The sequence below is a fragment of the Strigops habroptila genome, chromosome 6 (assembly GCF_004027225.2).
Source record: "Strigops habroptila isolate Jane chromosome 6, bStrHab1.2.pri, whole genome shotgun sequence".
Lineage (NCBI taxonomy): Eukaryota > Metazoa > Chordata > Aves > Psittaciformes > Psittacidae > Strigops > Strigops habroptila.
In genome coordinates, this window is record NC_044282.2 from 26,983,382 (window position 1) to 26,999,845 (window position 16,464).

At 35.7% G+C, this 16,464-nt stretch overlaps 1 protein-coding gene across 6 annotated transcripts in view; it reads left to right on the plus strand.

Annotated features, from left to right (window-relative positions):
• Nucleotides 1-16,464, plus strand: part of CEP162 (centrosomal protein 162) — a 49,299-nt gene that overhangs the window by 1,707 nt on the left and 31,128 nt on the right. For 2 of the 6 annotated variants that reach the window (XM_030489752.1, XM_030489753.1), the window contains 6 exons: nt 313-416; nt 5,406-5,544; nt 9,080-9,190; nt 14,202-14,354; nt 14,625-14,811; nt 15,788-15,837. In XM_030489752.1, the coding sequence (XP_030345612.1) occupies nt 357-416; nt 5,406-5,544; nt 9,080-9,190; nt 14,202-14,354; nt 14,625-14,811; nt 15,788-15,837 (700 nt within the window). In that variant the 5' untranslated portion in view covers nt 313-356. Of the gene's footprint in view, nt 1-312; nt 417-5,405; nt 5,545-9,079; nt 9,191-11,294; nt 11,445-14,201; nt 14,355-14,624; nt 14,812-15,787; nt 15,838-16,464 lie in introns of those variants that run through there. The other 4 variants (XM_030489755.1, XM_030489757.1, XM_030489754.1 and 1 more) reach the window with 3 other exon arrangements.

Consider the following 16,464-nt stretch of genomic DNA (forward strand, 5'->3'; position numbering starts at 1 on the left):
CAAAATGCTTAATTGTGGGTAGCTGGGAGAGCTGTCTTTTGAAATGTTAAGATGCTGAAGGGAATCATATTTTATCAATCCCCCAAATTTTAATTGCTGAAGCTGTTGTTTTGGAAATGGGGGAATTTTAGGTAATCCAGGTATGTTTGCATTGATTGTTTTGATCAGTAAATAATTTAGATTAGGGGTGGGAGGAATGAAATCTGGCATCTCTCACGATATTTTTTGCTTAAAGCTCTCTATGAAAGCAACAAATCACTGGGTTACCTCTGATTTCAGAATGCTTATAATTAGCTTTATTTTAAATCTTAGGTTTTAAACTCTGTTGTTCGGAAAGTAACACTCAGGTGCAGATTATGGCTCATCGACTTTCAAAAGAAGAATTAGATGAGCAGTTTGAAGAGTTTCTGAAAGAGGTATGTTTTAGAGGAAGGTCACATCCCTTTTCTCTGTTAAAATACAGGGGGGAAATTGAGTATGGAAGAATATGAAATTGAAGATGCAGCTGTGTTTTTATCACATAATTCACACAGCTGTCGTAGGTTTGGGTCTTTGCAAGATCTTGGCTTCATTGCTACACTTAATTCATCCTATGCTGTGGTATTTAAATTGAACAGTTTTGTGATTAAATAAATATTTTTATTTATTTATTATCACTGCTAGGTTGTATCTTCAGAAAGAGCCCTTGCTTCTTGATTTTTGTTTCAATTTAATTGTGTGTTATTTAGTAGCAGATGCTTCAAATTAATACATAATTGAAAATGAGATTAAAAACTTTTCCTGTATGTAAGCACAAGCTATGTTGTAAGAATTTCCTTATTTTTTTGTGCAATATCTAATTCCACTGAATTCTATTTAAAAATTCATATTAATCCTAACAAAATGAAGTATGTCACAGTGATTAGAAAATTTTAATTTGATTCCTCTTATTCCCCATGGTGCTTGACAATTTTGAATACAGGCAAAATCTTGCAAATCAGTGGGTTATGACTTAAACTAACAATTACCAGATTTGGTCAAATGCACTAACTAGATGTGGGTTTTTTTCACTGCATATAGACCTTTAATTTCAGAATTTTTTCTGTGGTCTATCAGACACACAGTGTGGTAACCCTGAGATATAAATACCACATACTTTACTAGATTCTATTACTGTATATAAGTGTAGCTAATGATGGCAGAGAATATTCCTGGGGTCTCTGTTATATGTAATGTATGCTTAAAGTGTTTTTAATGCAGAGGCTGTGCTACAGTTTAATTACTTATTAAATTAAGTATGAAAATGTAGGTGCTGGATTCTATAAAAATTGCACTTTGTACTGTGTAGTAAAGATCTGTAGTAATGAGAGGCTTCTTTTTCAAGAAGATTTTAGCTTTTTCAGGTAGGTCTGTAACTTTGCCTTGACCATGCAGCTTATGAGGTGTTTTTACAGATACAGGATAAATGTAACACCACTGAGCAATCCTAAATTGAGAGAATAGGAAACCAAAACGCCATCTGAAAATGAAGATTCACAAATAACTTAGAGGTGGCTTTTAGCCTTTAATTTGATGATGTAATTGAGATGACATTCTTGAATTCATTGAAATTATCGTTAGTAAAAATAGAAAATTAGGCTATGCATTTCTGTCAAAAGCTTTTTACTTACTATTGTTATAAAGGGAGTTGCTCTGGGGAAGAGAAAGGAGGCTTATTCCTTTATTTTCTGCATCTGTCAAACTGTATATGATTGCTTCTACTATTTTATTCCTCATTTGACTTGTTCTTCATGCTCCTCAGCTACTGCTGACATAGAGTATGCTTGAGTTAGAAAAAAGTTAAAATAGCTACATTGAATTATTCTAAGTGGTATTTGGCATGTTCCACAGAATATAACTTTTAACAACTCATGTCTTAATTGTTTTTTATCATTTCAAACTAAACCTGTTTGTTTTAGTGTAGTATACCAGTGACAGATGATGCTACCAATACGTATACTACCGATCCAGTCATTAAAAATGTGCATTGTTTTGTGTTTTGCCAGCTAGATACAGACCCAAATAACAATGACATTATCTACTCTCTGTTACTTTATACGCCTGCATCTTCTGTTATGTCCCTCCCTTTGCTTTTGTTTTTTATAAAAAAAAAGGGAAGCCCTTTAATGTTAAGATGAGGAACTGGTATGCTCCATTTTTTGAAATTGCTCTGTAGGTGATGTTTGTATTGAGAGTATAACAGCAAGGGGGAATACGAAAACTGTTTCTTAGTAGTTTGAGGAAGATTTAATATTGTTTAAGTAAATCTTTCAAAGAAGAAATGAAGCAGTGTGGGGTTTTTTTCTTTTTCTGTTTTAAATAACTCATAGTGAAACTGCCTTTGTTTTTTTATTGGGGGTTTTTTTGGGGGAGGAGGGGGTTGTATGTATGCTTGTGATTAAAATGTATAAAGTTATAAGAAAGACTGTGTATACAGTTGGATGATGCAGGTCTAATATGGGGATTAAACTAAAGTCTTTTGGCATTTGCACTGAAGCTATCGGTGAAGAGGATTTTCTAGGCTTTTATAAACATACAGAAGGAAACACAAATGAGAGATAACGTTTACTGCATGTAGGATAGGTCTTCTAACGATTCCTTCTGCCTGGTCAGGATTATTCCTAACCCTTTGCCAGAACAGCCTATGGTCATCCATGATTCTCTCTTCCTCCTCCATTGTCTGTGTGCCTGTGGTCCTTCCACTCCCCACCACTAGTATCTTGCTTTAGCATGCTTCCTCTGTTGTCACTTTAATTTCCCTTAAGCATCATCTGTCATTGGTATAGCTCCTAGGTTTCAGAGTGTTTGCTCTGTTGGGTGTGAAGTTCCCCTGGGACGTGCAGCGTGAGAAGCTCTTTCTAATACACAGTGCTTCAATTAATTGCCTTTTTGATGACACTTCAAGCAAAGCTAAGTTATGAAAAAGCCATTGTCTGCTTCTAGTCTTCTAGGTTGACTTGTTCTGCTTGATATTCATGGGCAGTTGAGGAGGAAGACTTTCAGCAGGAAAGGAAAGGCTATACCATCTTTATTAGAAAATCTGTGTAGAGTACCTGGAAAAGTAAAACTACACGTTAAACCATGTTTGAAAAACGTTTGAGAAAGACTTGTCCTAATTATTTCATGAAACAACTGATCATGAAAGTTTGAGTGGTTTAGATCCAATCCTGTATTACCTATCCACTTTCTTACATTTCTTCATGTGTATAGGAGGTGGTAAGCTGATTATGTGCCATGTAGTTGTCACAGTTCTTAAAATTGACTCTCTTCTTCTTTATTTTCAGTTGAGATTAAGCAACTCACACTTTTCTTTTTCTATGTCTGTGTTCCTGAAAGGCTGACAGACTGTTTTATAGAGGAGGGGAAGGAAGAAATCAGTGCCACTTACTGGCGCTGAAAAGCCATTACTGGTCCAAATAAATCAATCAACTTTTTTTATTTACTTTTTTCAAAGGAAGAAAAAAGTCTGTAAGTTTCACTGTTGAGACAGCTGACGTGTTGGGAAAACGCACCAATATTTTTGTGTCCGAATTTCTTTCCCAGCTGCTGCAACTTTACTGTCTGCAGTTGACAAGATGGCTGGACCTAGAAAGTTTCCAGAACTTGCGAACAGCCTGTGGGAGTTACAGTTTCTTCAGTTACAAAACTCTAAGGAGTGTGAGGATCATTGAAGTCCTGCTTGCAGAGTAGAGGATACTGTTAGTCATAAAAGAAATAGCAAGTGATAACAGAGCTTGCATCAAGCACCTGTCAGTACTTCTAGCTAGCAGGAGGCACTCCAGCCTTCAGGGACAGTGACACTCGTGTTGTGACTAGTATAAGTTGTTATTTATAGGACATTTATTATGAATGTAAAGCTGTTTTGGTCTATGTCACTGAGCCAACTGAAAGAAATTGCAGTATATCCTGCTGTCTAACAGTTTTAGAATTTATTAAAATTGTGTTTTATTAAAATGCAAGGCTCAGAGAACTTAAATTTTCTTTCTGAGACTGTGTGACAGGCATTTAGTTTTCGCAAGTGAAATGATAAGCTCTAAAGATGTTATTGGTCAGAGATATTCACAATAATATTATTTTCTTTTTTTTTCCCCCCCCACCTTAAATGGTGGTTCTGGATAATTGACATTTGATTTATGGATGTTCTTATGAGGCCTGTATAAATTGAAGCATTAGATAAATAGTAAAGGTAGGTTTTAGTGGTAGTGCTTTTGATGTAATAGGAATCAGGCAGTGGACTGCAGAGGCTTGCTTTAATAAAACATCCTCATGTTTTACATATTAAGTACCAGCAATCCTCTTGCCGTTAGTATTCTGTTTATACTATCAAATTTTCTTGTTTGGGACTATTGCAAAAGTGGAGTTTTTGAACTTTTCACATATGATGCATTTCATATGTGAATTCTTTGTTTCTTATGTTTTATGGCTGTTTGCTAACTATTCATTGTGTTCTTTAAGACACTTTCAGACAATTGGGTTCAACAATTATGGCTAAAGTTTAGATAAAAATAAAAAGTATGCCCCTTCCCTTAACCCCATGCTTACTGAGTTTAAGCACAAAAAAAGAATGAAGCATGTAAGGTTACAGTGCAATAGCTTAATGAATATATTTCTTTGTTCAGTGTCTGGATAGCTAATTGTGGCTCTGAGCCTGCTGTGAGGAAAAGAGCAGAGATTAGTTAAAAAAAAAAAAAGTGCATAATTTCAGAAAAGTGCTGTTTTCTTATGAAGTGCGTGGGGGTCATTTCCTTCCTGCTAACTCTTCAGTAACTTAAATTCATAGAATGTTCGTGCTTGTAGACTTTTTTTTTCTTTGTTGATTTAAGCCATCAGTCAAAATCGGCGTGGATGACTAACACATATGAAAGTTTGTTACAGAGTTGGGTAGGAACAGTTCTGGCATTTCTATTAATTTTCATGAACACAAAGTATAAAAGTAATATCTGCAATATGATTTGCTGGGAGCTAGAATGTTGCTTGTGAAGGCTTATTTTTAGAATATTAATAACTTTCATATACAAAGCAAGGCCAACGCAAAACTGTTTCTGCCCTACTTCGTTGTCTTCAGGGATATGGTCAGGATCTTGATTCTTATATGTTGTAATTAAATGAAAAAGAGTTGATTATGCTGTTCATTTGAACATATGCTCTACTAAGCAGTTAACTTTTAACATACTCAAATACCGGCAATGGGGTTATTATAATATGCAGTATTATGCCACGTGAATATAGTTTTCTTACTCAACTTTGTCATGCATATACAAAAAAGGCAGACAGTGGTGAGTAAAGAGAGGCATCTGAATTCAAAGTCCAGAACTGAGTGGCTGAAAGACAGTCGAACAATGTGAAAATGTGAAAGCTGTCTTTAATCTGGTATGCATTTGACTCAGTCTCTTTCAGATGATTCACTTGGAAATTCAAAGAAAAAATCCAGCATTCTTGAGACATTGGGACAGCCCAGGAAAAAAGAAACAAAGAAAAAGGATTCTGTGCTGTGGTGGCTATCCGAAGAAGATTCAGACAATGGTGGTAAATAATGTATTTTGCAATATTTTGGCCACAGGGGGTCAGGCTAGTTCTTTCTTATACTTCATATAGGCCTGGCTGCAGACTGTGTTGATGCCACTCAAGTGCTATAGAACGTTATACAGTGTTCTAAATGCAAGTTTGTAAAGTATAAAACTCAAATTGTATTTTATTTAAAGGGATTGTATTCAATTTGTAAGCAAGTTTTCTGCTGGCTTTTTCTGTAGCTTCCAAGTTATTAAAACTTGTAAACAGTAAACACGTTATAAATAGTAAGATAATTAAAAAGTATAACATGAATTCTGCTGAAAAGTTTGTAGGTGTGTTTTGTAACCAACCTGTTCCTTACACTGACTTTTACAGATTTCTGTTTTCAAGAGAGGAGAAGAAAAAGACCAATTTGTATAAACTTATATTATTTGCAACATTTATAATAAGCTGGGGAAGCAAAGAAAAAACTTTTCAACAGCAACTGATTCAGAGATGTATGTCTGTCAGTATTCTCAACATTTCCATTGCCAAGAACCATGGCTCAAGGGGAAAAGGGCAGTGATGACATGATTGCTAGTTCAGTATTGACTTGGTCACATAGTTCTGGAAGAAAATATATTATTGTTTGCAAGCTTTCCACCTCTAGTTTTCCATTTCTTCATTGTTTTCTTACTGGGTAATAAAGCCTATAAGTAGTTAGTTTCCACAGGGTGCCTGCTTCTTGTTCTTGTATTAATTGGTGGCTTCTTATTTTCATGATTTGTATAAATTACAACTGGAGCTTAACAGAAAGTTCCAGAGATCAGTTTTTCATATGATAAGAGTTAAGATGCTGCTGGTAGTCTCAGATTTTAAACATAGCTGTGTCCCGTCAGTGTTGTCATATTAGGAGTGAAGTCTTAGCAGTTGTGCCATTGTCTGGACTGCTTATCTGGCTCTGGCCTTTTAAGATGTTACTGGAAAACTCAGGTGGATATGAGGGAGTTTCTGTCAGGTAGTTGTGAGATACTATGGTTTCCTTACAGCTTTTCCAGAAATGAAAGGACAGAGTGTTCTTGCTGAGCAAAGTGTAAGAATTAAGTGGTTAGCATGACCTCATTTTTCTACATACTATCAAAGAAAATTTTCAGGTGTCTTTAGAAGTTCATCATTCTTCCATGGTTTTTTCTGAGATGCCTGAGGCAACCCATAAAGCACTTTGATGCTTCTCATGCTACTTAAACCAAAACACACTGGGATAGGTACTTAAAAGGCAGAGTGATTAAAAGTTTTAGAGAACAGTGCTTGTATGGGTTAAGCACAATGCAAAGCAGAATCAGAAGAAATAATATGATTGTATCAAGTTGTTCCCATGCAAACCAAGTCCTCCACTTTTATTTTTTAAATTAAGGATATCTTATCAGCTGTGTAGTTTAACCAGAGGTAAAGAACTGAAACATGCTTGATGTGCAGTTTATTGGCATATAAAATAGAGTTCTGGTAAACTTTTTAGGAGGTCTCTAAAAAATGCTTCTTTAACAGGAAAGCATTTAGAAGGTGGGACTACCCAGTTTTGCCAGTATGGAATCCATTTACTTGCAAAAGAAGCTGTTCATATTCTTGATGAGGAACTGGATGTTTTGGAAGGAGTTGAAAGTAATCTGTGAATCAGAGGTCTAACATATCTTGGCAGTTGGACATAATAAAACCAAGAAAACAAGAATATGGGGCAAAAATGCTAGATCTGTGCACTGAATTCTTCCCTGAGCACCGTTTTTGCCAGCCAGATTATTAGTTTTATTTCATCTACACCTCTGTCATCACTCTGCATAGAATTCTGTGCTTGCAGGACACATGCAGTAAGCCATATTCCACCTAGTACTTTAACATCACCAAACAGAGAGGCTTTTAAGTTTTACTAGAGGGTTTTCCAGGCTCTATCTTGGTGATAAGAGAATAGCTCTGTGGCATGAAGCAGAACTCCTGGTTGTATCATCCCATGAAGAAAGGAGTATATTTGCCAGACTGGACACTTGCTAATGGTAGCAGTTGCATTAACGTACACTGTGATAGATTAGAAAGTGCGTAGCACAGAAACAATCTGTAATATGATGAATGCCATTCTGCTAACTAAAGTCTAGTTGTAGGGCAATTAACTTAGAGTCAGAAGAGAGCATTTTGCTGATGCCAGCTTGGCTACTTTCAGTATAAACTGAGTGTTCCTCTGCAGCTGTGAATGTAGATAACTTTTATGTGTCTATAACTGAGAATGATGGATCCCACATATAAAGAGGAATTTATACGTGTGTACACACTACAAACTATGCTACAATTTCAATTCGTGTGGACAAACTTGAAGTTGTTTAAAATGACAGGTCAGGTGACTGAAAGGAATTCAGTGTGGGTAGGCTTCTAGAAGTGCTCTTTATTTCCTCTATGTGTCTTTTTGTCTGGCATGCTTCTAAGTACTTCATCAAATACAGTTTTGCCAGTTTTAATGTTCTTCGGCAGGTGTATGTTGTGTAGTATGTCGCTCAGATGTATTAATAATGGATGAAGGCACAGCAGCATTGCAATATAAGTTACTGCATGGGATGACAGAGAAGATGATGATTTAGATTTGTAGAGTTTTGTAAGGTTATTAATTATGCCCTAAATAGAAGAATAATTGTCCTGTGGAAAAAACCAATAATATTACTGTGATGATAGCAAATATGGCAATAAGCTGAATTTAATTTCTGTAAAGTGTAATGTTGGCATGCTTTGAAGTTTTGTGGAGATCCTTGTATATTCTTCTAGGCTTGAACATCCGCATTGGTTGCATATAGGACTTTATTGCTGTCATCTAATAGAATAATTATGTTTAAAATGTTTTGTCATCTTGAATCAAACTTATGTAATTGTATAAATCTTACGTCCACCCACAGTGCAGCACTGCATTGCAAATACTTGCTCCATATGTATGAGTTGATGTGTTTGGGTGGCACTGTATAGAGATACCATTATATTAAGAAAGTGTGGCTAATCATCTTGAGTAATGCACCAGGCTGATAAGTTGTTTCCAGTTTGAGGTTTTCATTTTGAGTTATTTTGGTATCTATATCATATCATACCTTCTTGAAAGACACAAAGAGAGATGACTAGAAGACTAAATATATGCTCTACATTTATGTGTTGTCTAATATTTTCCAAGGCATCTTGTTAAAGAAGTGCCAGGAAATAGTTAGGGATTTGAACTAATAGCCTCTTTTCACTTTTTGTAGGTTAATGGTAAACAATGTAGACTATTTCTGTTCATTTGGCTGAGAAATATGAAGTACATTTTAACATACCTCAACTTGTTATTCCAGGCACGTTTGAACTCTTTGTTCTTCAGCTTTAAACTGAAATGTGCAAATTATGATTCAAGATGCTGTCTTCCGTATTTGGCAGGTTAAAGACCTACCTTTAACTAATGTCCTTTCTGCTTGATTTTGTCATTTAAATGATAAAAAAGAAATTGGATAATAAGAATTCCTGTCCTGTCTTGCTTGCCTGTCTGTTCTTGCCGTTTGTTTCATTTTTCAAGATTTTCAAACAAGATTTGTTAAACCAAGAAAAGAGAAGAAACTGGTGGAAAGCCATGCTGAAATAATGGAAAGCAGTGAGCAAAAGAGTCCCCATTCAGATTCCCAGTCTGGTATTTGATTAAATATATTTTTTTATATTTATTCAATATCAGCCTTATATTAGTGCATCTAGTGCATTTCCTGTAGAAAATCCTTTGCAAATCGTCCATTTGACCATAGTGTTCTCACTAAAAGCAAGCTGCCACTTACTTCTTTTGTCATTTCCAGAAGAAACTAACAACTCTGTGAACCTTTGCTCAGTTGTTGTTACATTGTACATCACTACCTACAGTGATGTAGTAGGACAGACAGTACTGAATGTAAGCCGGGGGGGGGGGGGGGGGGGGGGGGGGGATAACTTTGAAAATCTAAACAAAAATCAGTATGTTTAGTAAAAAGAAAATCTCTTACACGTTCTGTATTTCATACTCAAGAAACATTAATATTCACTGTTCTACTTGTTTAATTTCAAAGACTGCAGTCAAATAAGTATTCTACTTATTCATGTATTTATTTTTTTTCTGTCTGCTGACCGGAAGGCTGCTCTATGCATGCTGCCCCTGGAATGGAAACAGTACAGTTGGTGTAATAATGACAAACTAAGTTGTTTTGTCCGCAGGATTACTTTAGTCAACATAACTTCAGTTTCAACCTTTTATGTGAAGTCATTTTTTGTGCTATCTGAAGAGAAGCTTCAAAGAATAATTAAGACTTCTAATGTTGATACTTTAAATACTTCTGGTGTAAATGACAATAGCAATTAACGTGTGTGTACTAGTTTGAACGTGGGTTTGGTGTTAAATTCAAGCAGATCAATAATATTTTGGAGAGCCATGACAAAGAAATATTTGGCACTTGGCCTTCAGCTCATGTTGGTGATCACCTACACAGCCTATAGAATGTTTCCCTATATTAGCTTTCTAGAGCATGTATGCTGTCCTGTTTTCATAAGCCTCATTTGCATAGAATAACTCTAAAGCATCTCGGTCTGGGAGATAAACACTAGCACTGAATCTGTTTCTTGAATTAGGCTTAATATTTGAAATAATGAGCAATAGGAGGACTTCGGTGGTTATTTTAAATTACTGTTTTAAAAGGCATCAGGTGTTTGCATTATTTACAACAGGAGGCAAGCTGTCAACGCTTTTAGTTTCCCTGTAAATCAGGGAGAATAAATCTAGAGAAGTGGTGCCTCACTAGTGCACTTGGACATCAGGTGAGGGAATAAAGGACCCATGCATTGTGTCAGAATGGATTTCATACTGTTTCTGTCTTTGCACTGCACTTGTCGTTTGCTCACCAGCTTTCTATAGTCATCTTGGATGTTTCTGAGTTGTGTTACCTTCTAGTCACATGTCCCTGTAGTCCTGTTTCTATATATCAGAAGTATTTGGCCTCATGTCCTAGACTACTCTTGCTCTCCCTTATGTCAAGGTAAATTCAAAAGACCTGTAACTGAGAATTTTCTCTGAATTAGGCAATTTAAAAGCCCCTTCCACCCTCACAATTTGAAAAGGAAAAGTCTAATACAGTGCTAGCTTAAGGCATATAAAGTGTGTAGTGTGACTCTCATCTAAGTATCATGAGAGAGCACAGTTTTCAGCATTTCTAAAACTTAATTTTACTAATGTGAATGGAAGCTTGGTTGTATTTGCTGCTAAGCAAGTCCTTATGAGGGTTTGAACAAACAACATGCAGTTCTTGTACCTGACAGTGATAAAGACAGTAGTAATGCACATTTATCTACCCATGTTTTTCACTTTTATTTGAGCCTATTTAGATGCTTGCTTTCAAAACTTGTAGTACAAAACTTTTTATTGGAAGTAGTTTTACTAGTTTTCTTTTTCTTCTGGTAATATATTGAGCTCCTAGAACAGTGTATTTGAATGCAAGGTATACGTGGAGCAGGAAGGAATTTGTCATTGTTTAAATTAAAAAAAAAAAAAGGGAAGAAAGTTTTATTCTTCTATTCATTTTTTTGTATTTATACTTAATTATAAGTATAAACTCTGATTATTAGTTATAGCTAGAAAATCGTAAATAATTAAATCTATAAGAAACTGAACTGCCTTAATTTTTTCAGAAGTGTCAATTTGAATTCTCACATCTTATTTTTCTCTCTATTCCCTCTCCATTACGTATAAAAACTTATAAATGTTTGTGTACGCTTAAAAGTAGATGCCCCTAAACCTTCTTCTAGTGCATCTCGCAGCAAGGCTTTGTCTAAATTCAAAATGCTGGAAAAATTTCATAAGGACAAGAAAGATTCGTACTTAAACAGAGAAGAAGGAAGCCTCACTTCTGACAGTCCAGACAATTCAGAGGGTAACAAATTTACTGTATTTTATATGATACTGAAAAGGTAAAATGGCTCAATTCTGACAGTCCTGGTCAGATTAAGGAGGAAAGAAGTTACTTTTTAAACAGATGTTTGTCATTGTCTCTCGGTTTGAGTCCTTTGTATTTATGTTTTTAAACTTTCCTCTGCAAGTGTGGTGGTTAGAAAAATATTTCTAAGTGAAACTCATGTTCTTATTTTAAGAAATTTCAGGTGGCAGGACTTTTTAAAACAATGCCATATATCATTAGCCTTACAAAATACTGCGTGTGAAGATATGGGTAGTAATATCTTCGGAGTTGACGACAACTGTTGCTTCAGGAAGCTTTTATGAAAAGTAGCAAGTACCCCCCCCCAATAAATCACTCTTGCAAGCCCCACAGAAACCAGTAGGACTATTCAAACAACCAAAAACCACAGTGAACAGAGACTTTGAAATTCATCCAAGTTTCTATTTTTTTCCAGGTTTGGTAGGTTTCTCAGAGTTCAGATTGTGTAGGTTAGTAAAAAGACATTCTTGCCTTCATTAGCAATGGTAGTATCCAATCCCCTGTAATTCAGAGGTGTGTCTGGGAATTGAGCATGTCTGAGTGGGAGAATTCAGGCTGCAAAACTGTTTGATTTTCAGATTATTATGGGAGGTGATTTTTATTTTATTTTATTAAAAAAAAAAAAAAGCTCTGGTATGGTTTGAACTGGCAAAATTCTTAAAAAATATTAGATGGCTTACATAAATCCCATAAAGCCTTCAAGGTCTGAGTAACTCTGTTCAGAAAGTTCATTGAGTTTGAGATGGTTTAAATAAAACAACTCAGGAAAATATTTTTCTCTAAAATTTTGTTCTGTTAAATGCTGTAATTGTCTTTTTACTGAAGTGTATGCACATCTTTCTGGTAAATCTTACATAGGAGGGCAGTGTCAGTTTATCTTTGATTCTGCTAACGTATTCTCATTGAAAAAATAGGGTGCTGGAAGTCTTGTGAGATTATGGCTGATTTAAAACTCTGCAAAATACTTGTGACCCAGCTGCAAACAGACTCCAGTTTGCTGTCTTGACAACTAGATTAGAGTGCCATCTGGGTAAATTTGGATTACTGTCTTTAGTTAACGGAGAAATGGACTTCTCACTTTTTTGCTTCTGTTTGGCACTTCAAGCTTTCCATTTTATACTTTTCAGTGTAGTAGCAAAATGTATTTATTTAGATATTAGCAGTGTACATGTGGAGCTTGACCTTTAGTCAGTGTCTCTGACATTTATTTGTTGTATGCAAGGCAAGTCAGTCAGAGCTCTGTATCTAGGACAGAGCTGAAGTCAGGTACAGGAATGTAGAAGTAATTTCCAAGATGTAGAATCTTGTGCACTTAGCCTCCCAATAAAATGTGCAAGAGGATTTTGTCATTGAAATCAAGGAAAAAAAAGTTACTTCTTAACAAGGAGGCTCTTATAATCGGAATGCACATGTTAAAGGCTGCCCAGTAGGGAAGGAACAAGGTGTTCAGACTCTTACTTTCCTCAACCTGCATACATCTTCAGTACTGAAGGGAGAGAATTCTCCATTATCATGATAAAGGTAACTATGGCATTTCTTAAAAGTAACTTTGGACCTGTAGCAAGGACAAAAGTAAGAGCAGTAAAAGCCCAGAGTTGAAGCACTCGATCAGCATGTGGAAGTCTGGTTTAGTGTTCTTCATCTGAAGAGTTATTGATGTACCCATCTCCTGCAGTCTCCTGCCAGCAGGAAATGAGCTGTTGTCAGTGTCTTCACCCCTCCGGGCATGTTCAGTACAAGGACATAGCTACAGTCTAAACATCATTTGGCCAGACAGAACAAAAAGAAATTCTGAGTTTATTTTACCAACTGGAGGTTCATGTTGGAAAAGACAGACATGGTTTCTGTTCCCTTCTGTGAGAGCTGTTAAATCATTTCATATGTCACTGGATAAAATGCATAAGCAGCTTTTCTTCTAGTCCTTTTCTAAGAGAACCTCTCAAGAATCAAAGTATAAATGTGTGTGGTTTAGGGCAGGCAGAAGGGACTTGGTACTGCTTTTTAACTAGTAATGTACTGCAATATTTGGCTTTTAGTTTTCCGAAATGAAGTAGATAAGGCAGCATTCTCTCTGAGAGCAGAATTCGTGCTTGAAGCTGGTAGGGTGGTTCTGAACCTTAACAACAACGAAATTACACTAAGGAGAGCAACTGCATGTTGTGGTTGCATAAATATAGAGAATGGGTGTTCATCAGTGACCTTTAAGTAACTTTGGTTACTATTTTTTCCTGAAAACATTTAATTTGCAACAAATGAAATGTAACTGCTATGCCAGTAGCTACAATTTTTGAAAATCTGTGGTGCTTTCTCTGGGATAGTAGATCAAAGAAAATGAGCAGGCTTTTAACAAAGAAATGGCAATTTCTCTATAGGGTTTGTGTGTGTGTTTGCCTTCCTAACATTACAGTAAGTCAATATTTAGAGTTGCTGTATTTGTCCCGTGATGAACTTTAGGGTTGTGTGCAAATACAGAGGATAGGAAGATGATGTATATAATAGCCTAATTAACTGTAATTAAGATTTACATATCTCATAATAGAAATGGAAATTGGATCAATGTGATTTATGAGATTGTATCTTTGCAGTTGCAACATAAGATTAAAATTGGTGGTTCTGGAAGATAACTGAAAGCCTAAAGTGTCGTAAAAATAGATTTTAGATGTTAATCAAGAATATTGCAATGTTTTTTTCCAGGAATGCTTGGAGCCAGTAGAAACTTTGTCAAGATACAGAACACTTCACAGACAAGGGGAGAGAGTTACGAGAATATGCATGTGGAAAAGATGCAGCTTCAGAAAAGTGATGGGGTTGCTATCTCCTTAAGCAGAGTCAGCCTGGATGAAAATGGTGAGAACTGAAAGCACAATCATTTCATGAAGTTAGATAGATTTAAATAAATTACTATTGCAAGCAGTTTACCTTAATTCACTGCAAGTTGGGATTTGTCACTTCTGTCAGCTGCATATCATGAACTAAGGGCTCCTAGTACTAGTTTTTGACAATCTGATACTGTTAATATTTTATGAGTCTGCCTATAGTTGTTGTTAACTATTACGACTATTCTATGTGGACATACAGCACAGATGCAGTTATTTTATTCTTTGTTTTGAAATTTAGATTCAGTTATAGCTTCTGAGCCTAATCAAAGTATCGTGGGAGCTGGATTGGATACCTTGGAAGAACAAGAAGAAAAAGAGATGTTCTTTGCCAAACTCGAACGAGAAGCTTCCTCTACTATTGATTATTCAAGATTAAATAAAGAGCTGGATTCCAATGATTCTGTCATACTAACACCATTTGTACGGTAATTTAGAGGGAAGAAAAATTGTGGACTGTATTAGTTGGCACATATGACTTGGGTATGGCTACTGAGATTTTGTGGAAAAACATCTTGTGTGATTTCAGTCAGGTTTTTGTTTGTTATGGCCTGGGGTTTTTGTGAGTTTTTTGTTCTCTTGTTTGTTTTAAGACAAGGACAGGCATGAGCTTAGTAAATAAAAGAAAGGAGTAAGGTGGGAGCATGACTTGGTGATGAGTGGACATAGCTGCATTCTTGTGCATAACTCAATAGAAACAAGTCAATTTAACCTTCTTAATTGTAAGGTAGAAATAAATGAAGAGTTAACAACTGATAGCAACAAAGAAATAGATCAGCAAAGATTCTGTGTCCTCTTGGACATGATGTTACAAATTAATCTAGAGGAAAGATACAAAATCTTCATAGACTAGGGCAATCCATTTGTAATGAGTTATGTGAAAATAAGTTCAAACAGAAGTGAGAGATAGCTTAAGGGGCAATTCAGGCTGCTGTTGCTAAAAATGCGGAGTGAAGAGTTAACTTCCAGTGTGAAAGCTGTTGGAAGGTTAGAATTCTGGAGAGTTTTAAGTAAGGACAAAACTTCAGCTTTGTGGGAAAAGGGGGAAGAAAGCAAAGATTTATATTTTTTTGTTAATGCAGAATGAGAAGGTCAGAACAGGAAGCAGACCTGTTAAAAATTTCTTTGAGAACCTAGTGTAGATGTTGGAGGGAATGCAGAAAGGGAATGATTTTAAGAGTTAGATTGAAGATTTTAACTATGGACAGTTGTAAAAACTTACATATTTATTTTAATAATTGCAGACATTCATCCGCCTTTCTTATCTCTGACTTGATATGATGGACAAATTCGAGTTTTTAATTTTATTGCTAATTGTAAGAAGTATCAAAGTTTGGAGTTTGAAAAAAGCTGTATTTATTTGCTGTCCAAGAAGAGCAAAATTTTCATTTTTTTTTTCCTTAGAAATGAAAAAACTGAAAAAGAAGAGGACACCGCACATGAAGAGAAATCTGGTACTGCCATCTTACTAAATCGTTCATTTGAAAATTCTTACCTTTGGGGTTTTGTTTGGGTTTCTTTTTGTGTTTGGTTTGGGGTTTTGTTTGGTGGGGGTTTTTTTTGTTTTTTTTTTTTTTTAAATTGCTGCATGTACACTAAGAGTTGTGAGAACCTGATTAAACAGAATTACAGAAATGAAAGCCGTGCATTAGAACTCCAGCTCAAATGCAAAGTCTTCAGAAAATGTCACAGCAGGGTATCAGAGGATAACATAATCTTTGTGTTTGTAGAGGGATGTACTTTAAAGGTCTGGAAAGAGGAAATGTACTACAGTCTTGTGGTTTGTTCTATAGCCTGTGTTCCTTTTGGAGCTAGTCAGAAAACTTGACTCTTTCTAGGTTTCAGATTCGTGAGAGAGTCCAGCATTCTCACTGAGCTTTTTTGTTCTGAATAATATGTAAACCAGTTGACTTCTGGTCCTGTGTCACCCTGACTGTTGTGGGTAAACCTTTTATTTATCTGAAAGCTAATGTGATTTTCATAGTTATTTTTTTCATTTATCTGTAGTTCTTACGTCAGCCTTTTAGGCTGCTTTTGCGTTATGACTGTGTGGCTATTATTCACACAGAGGGTTTCAGGGG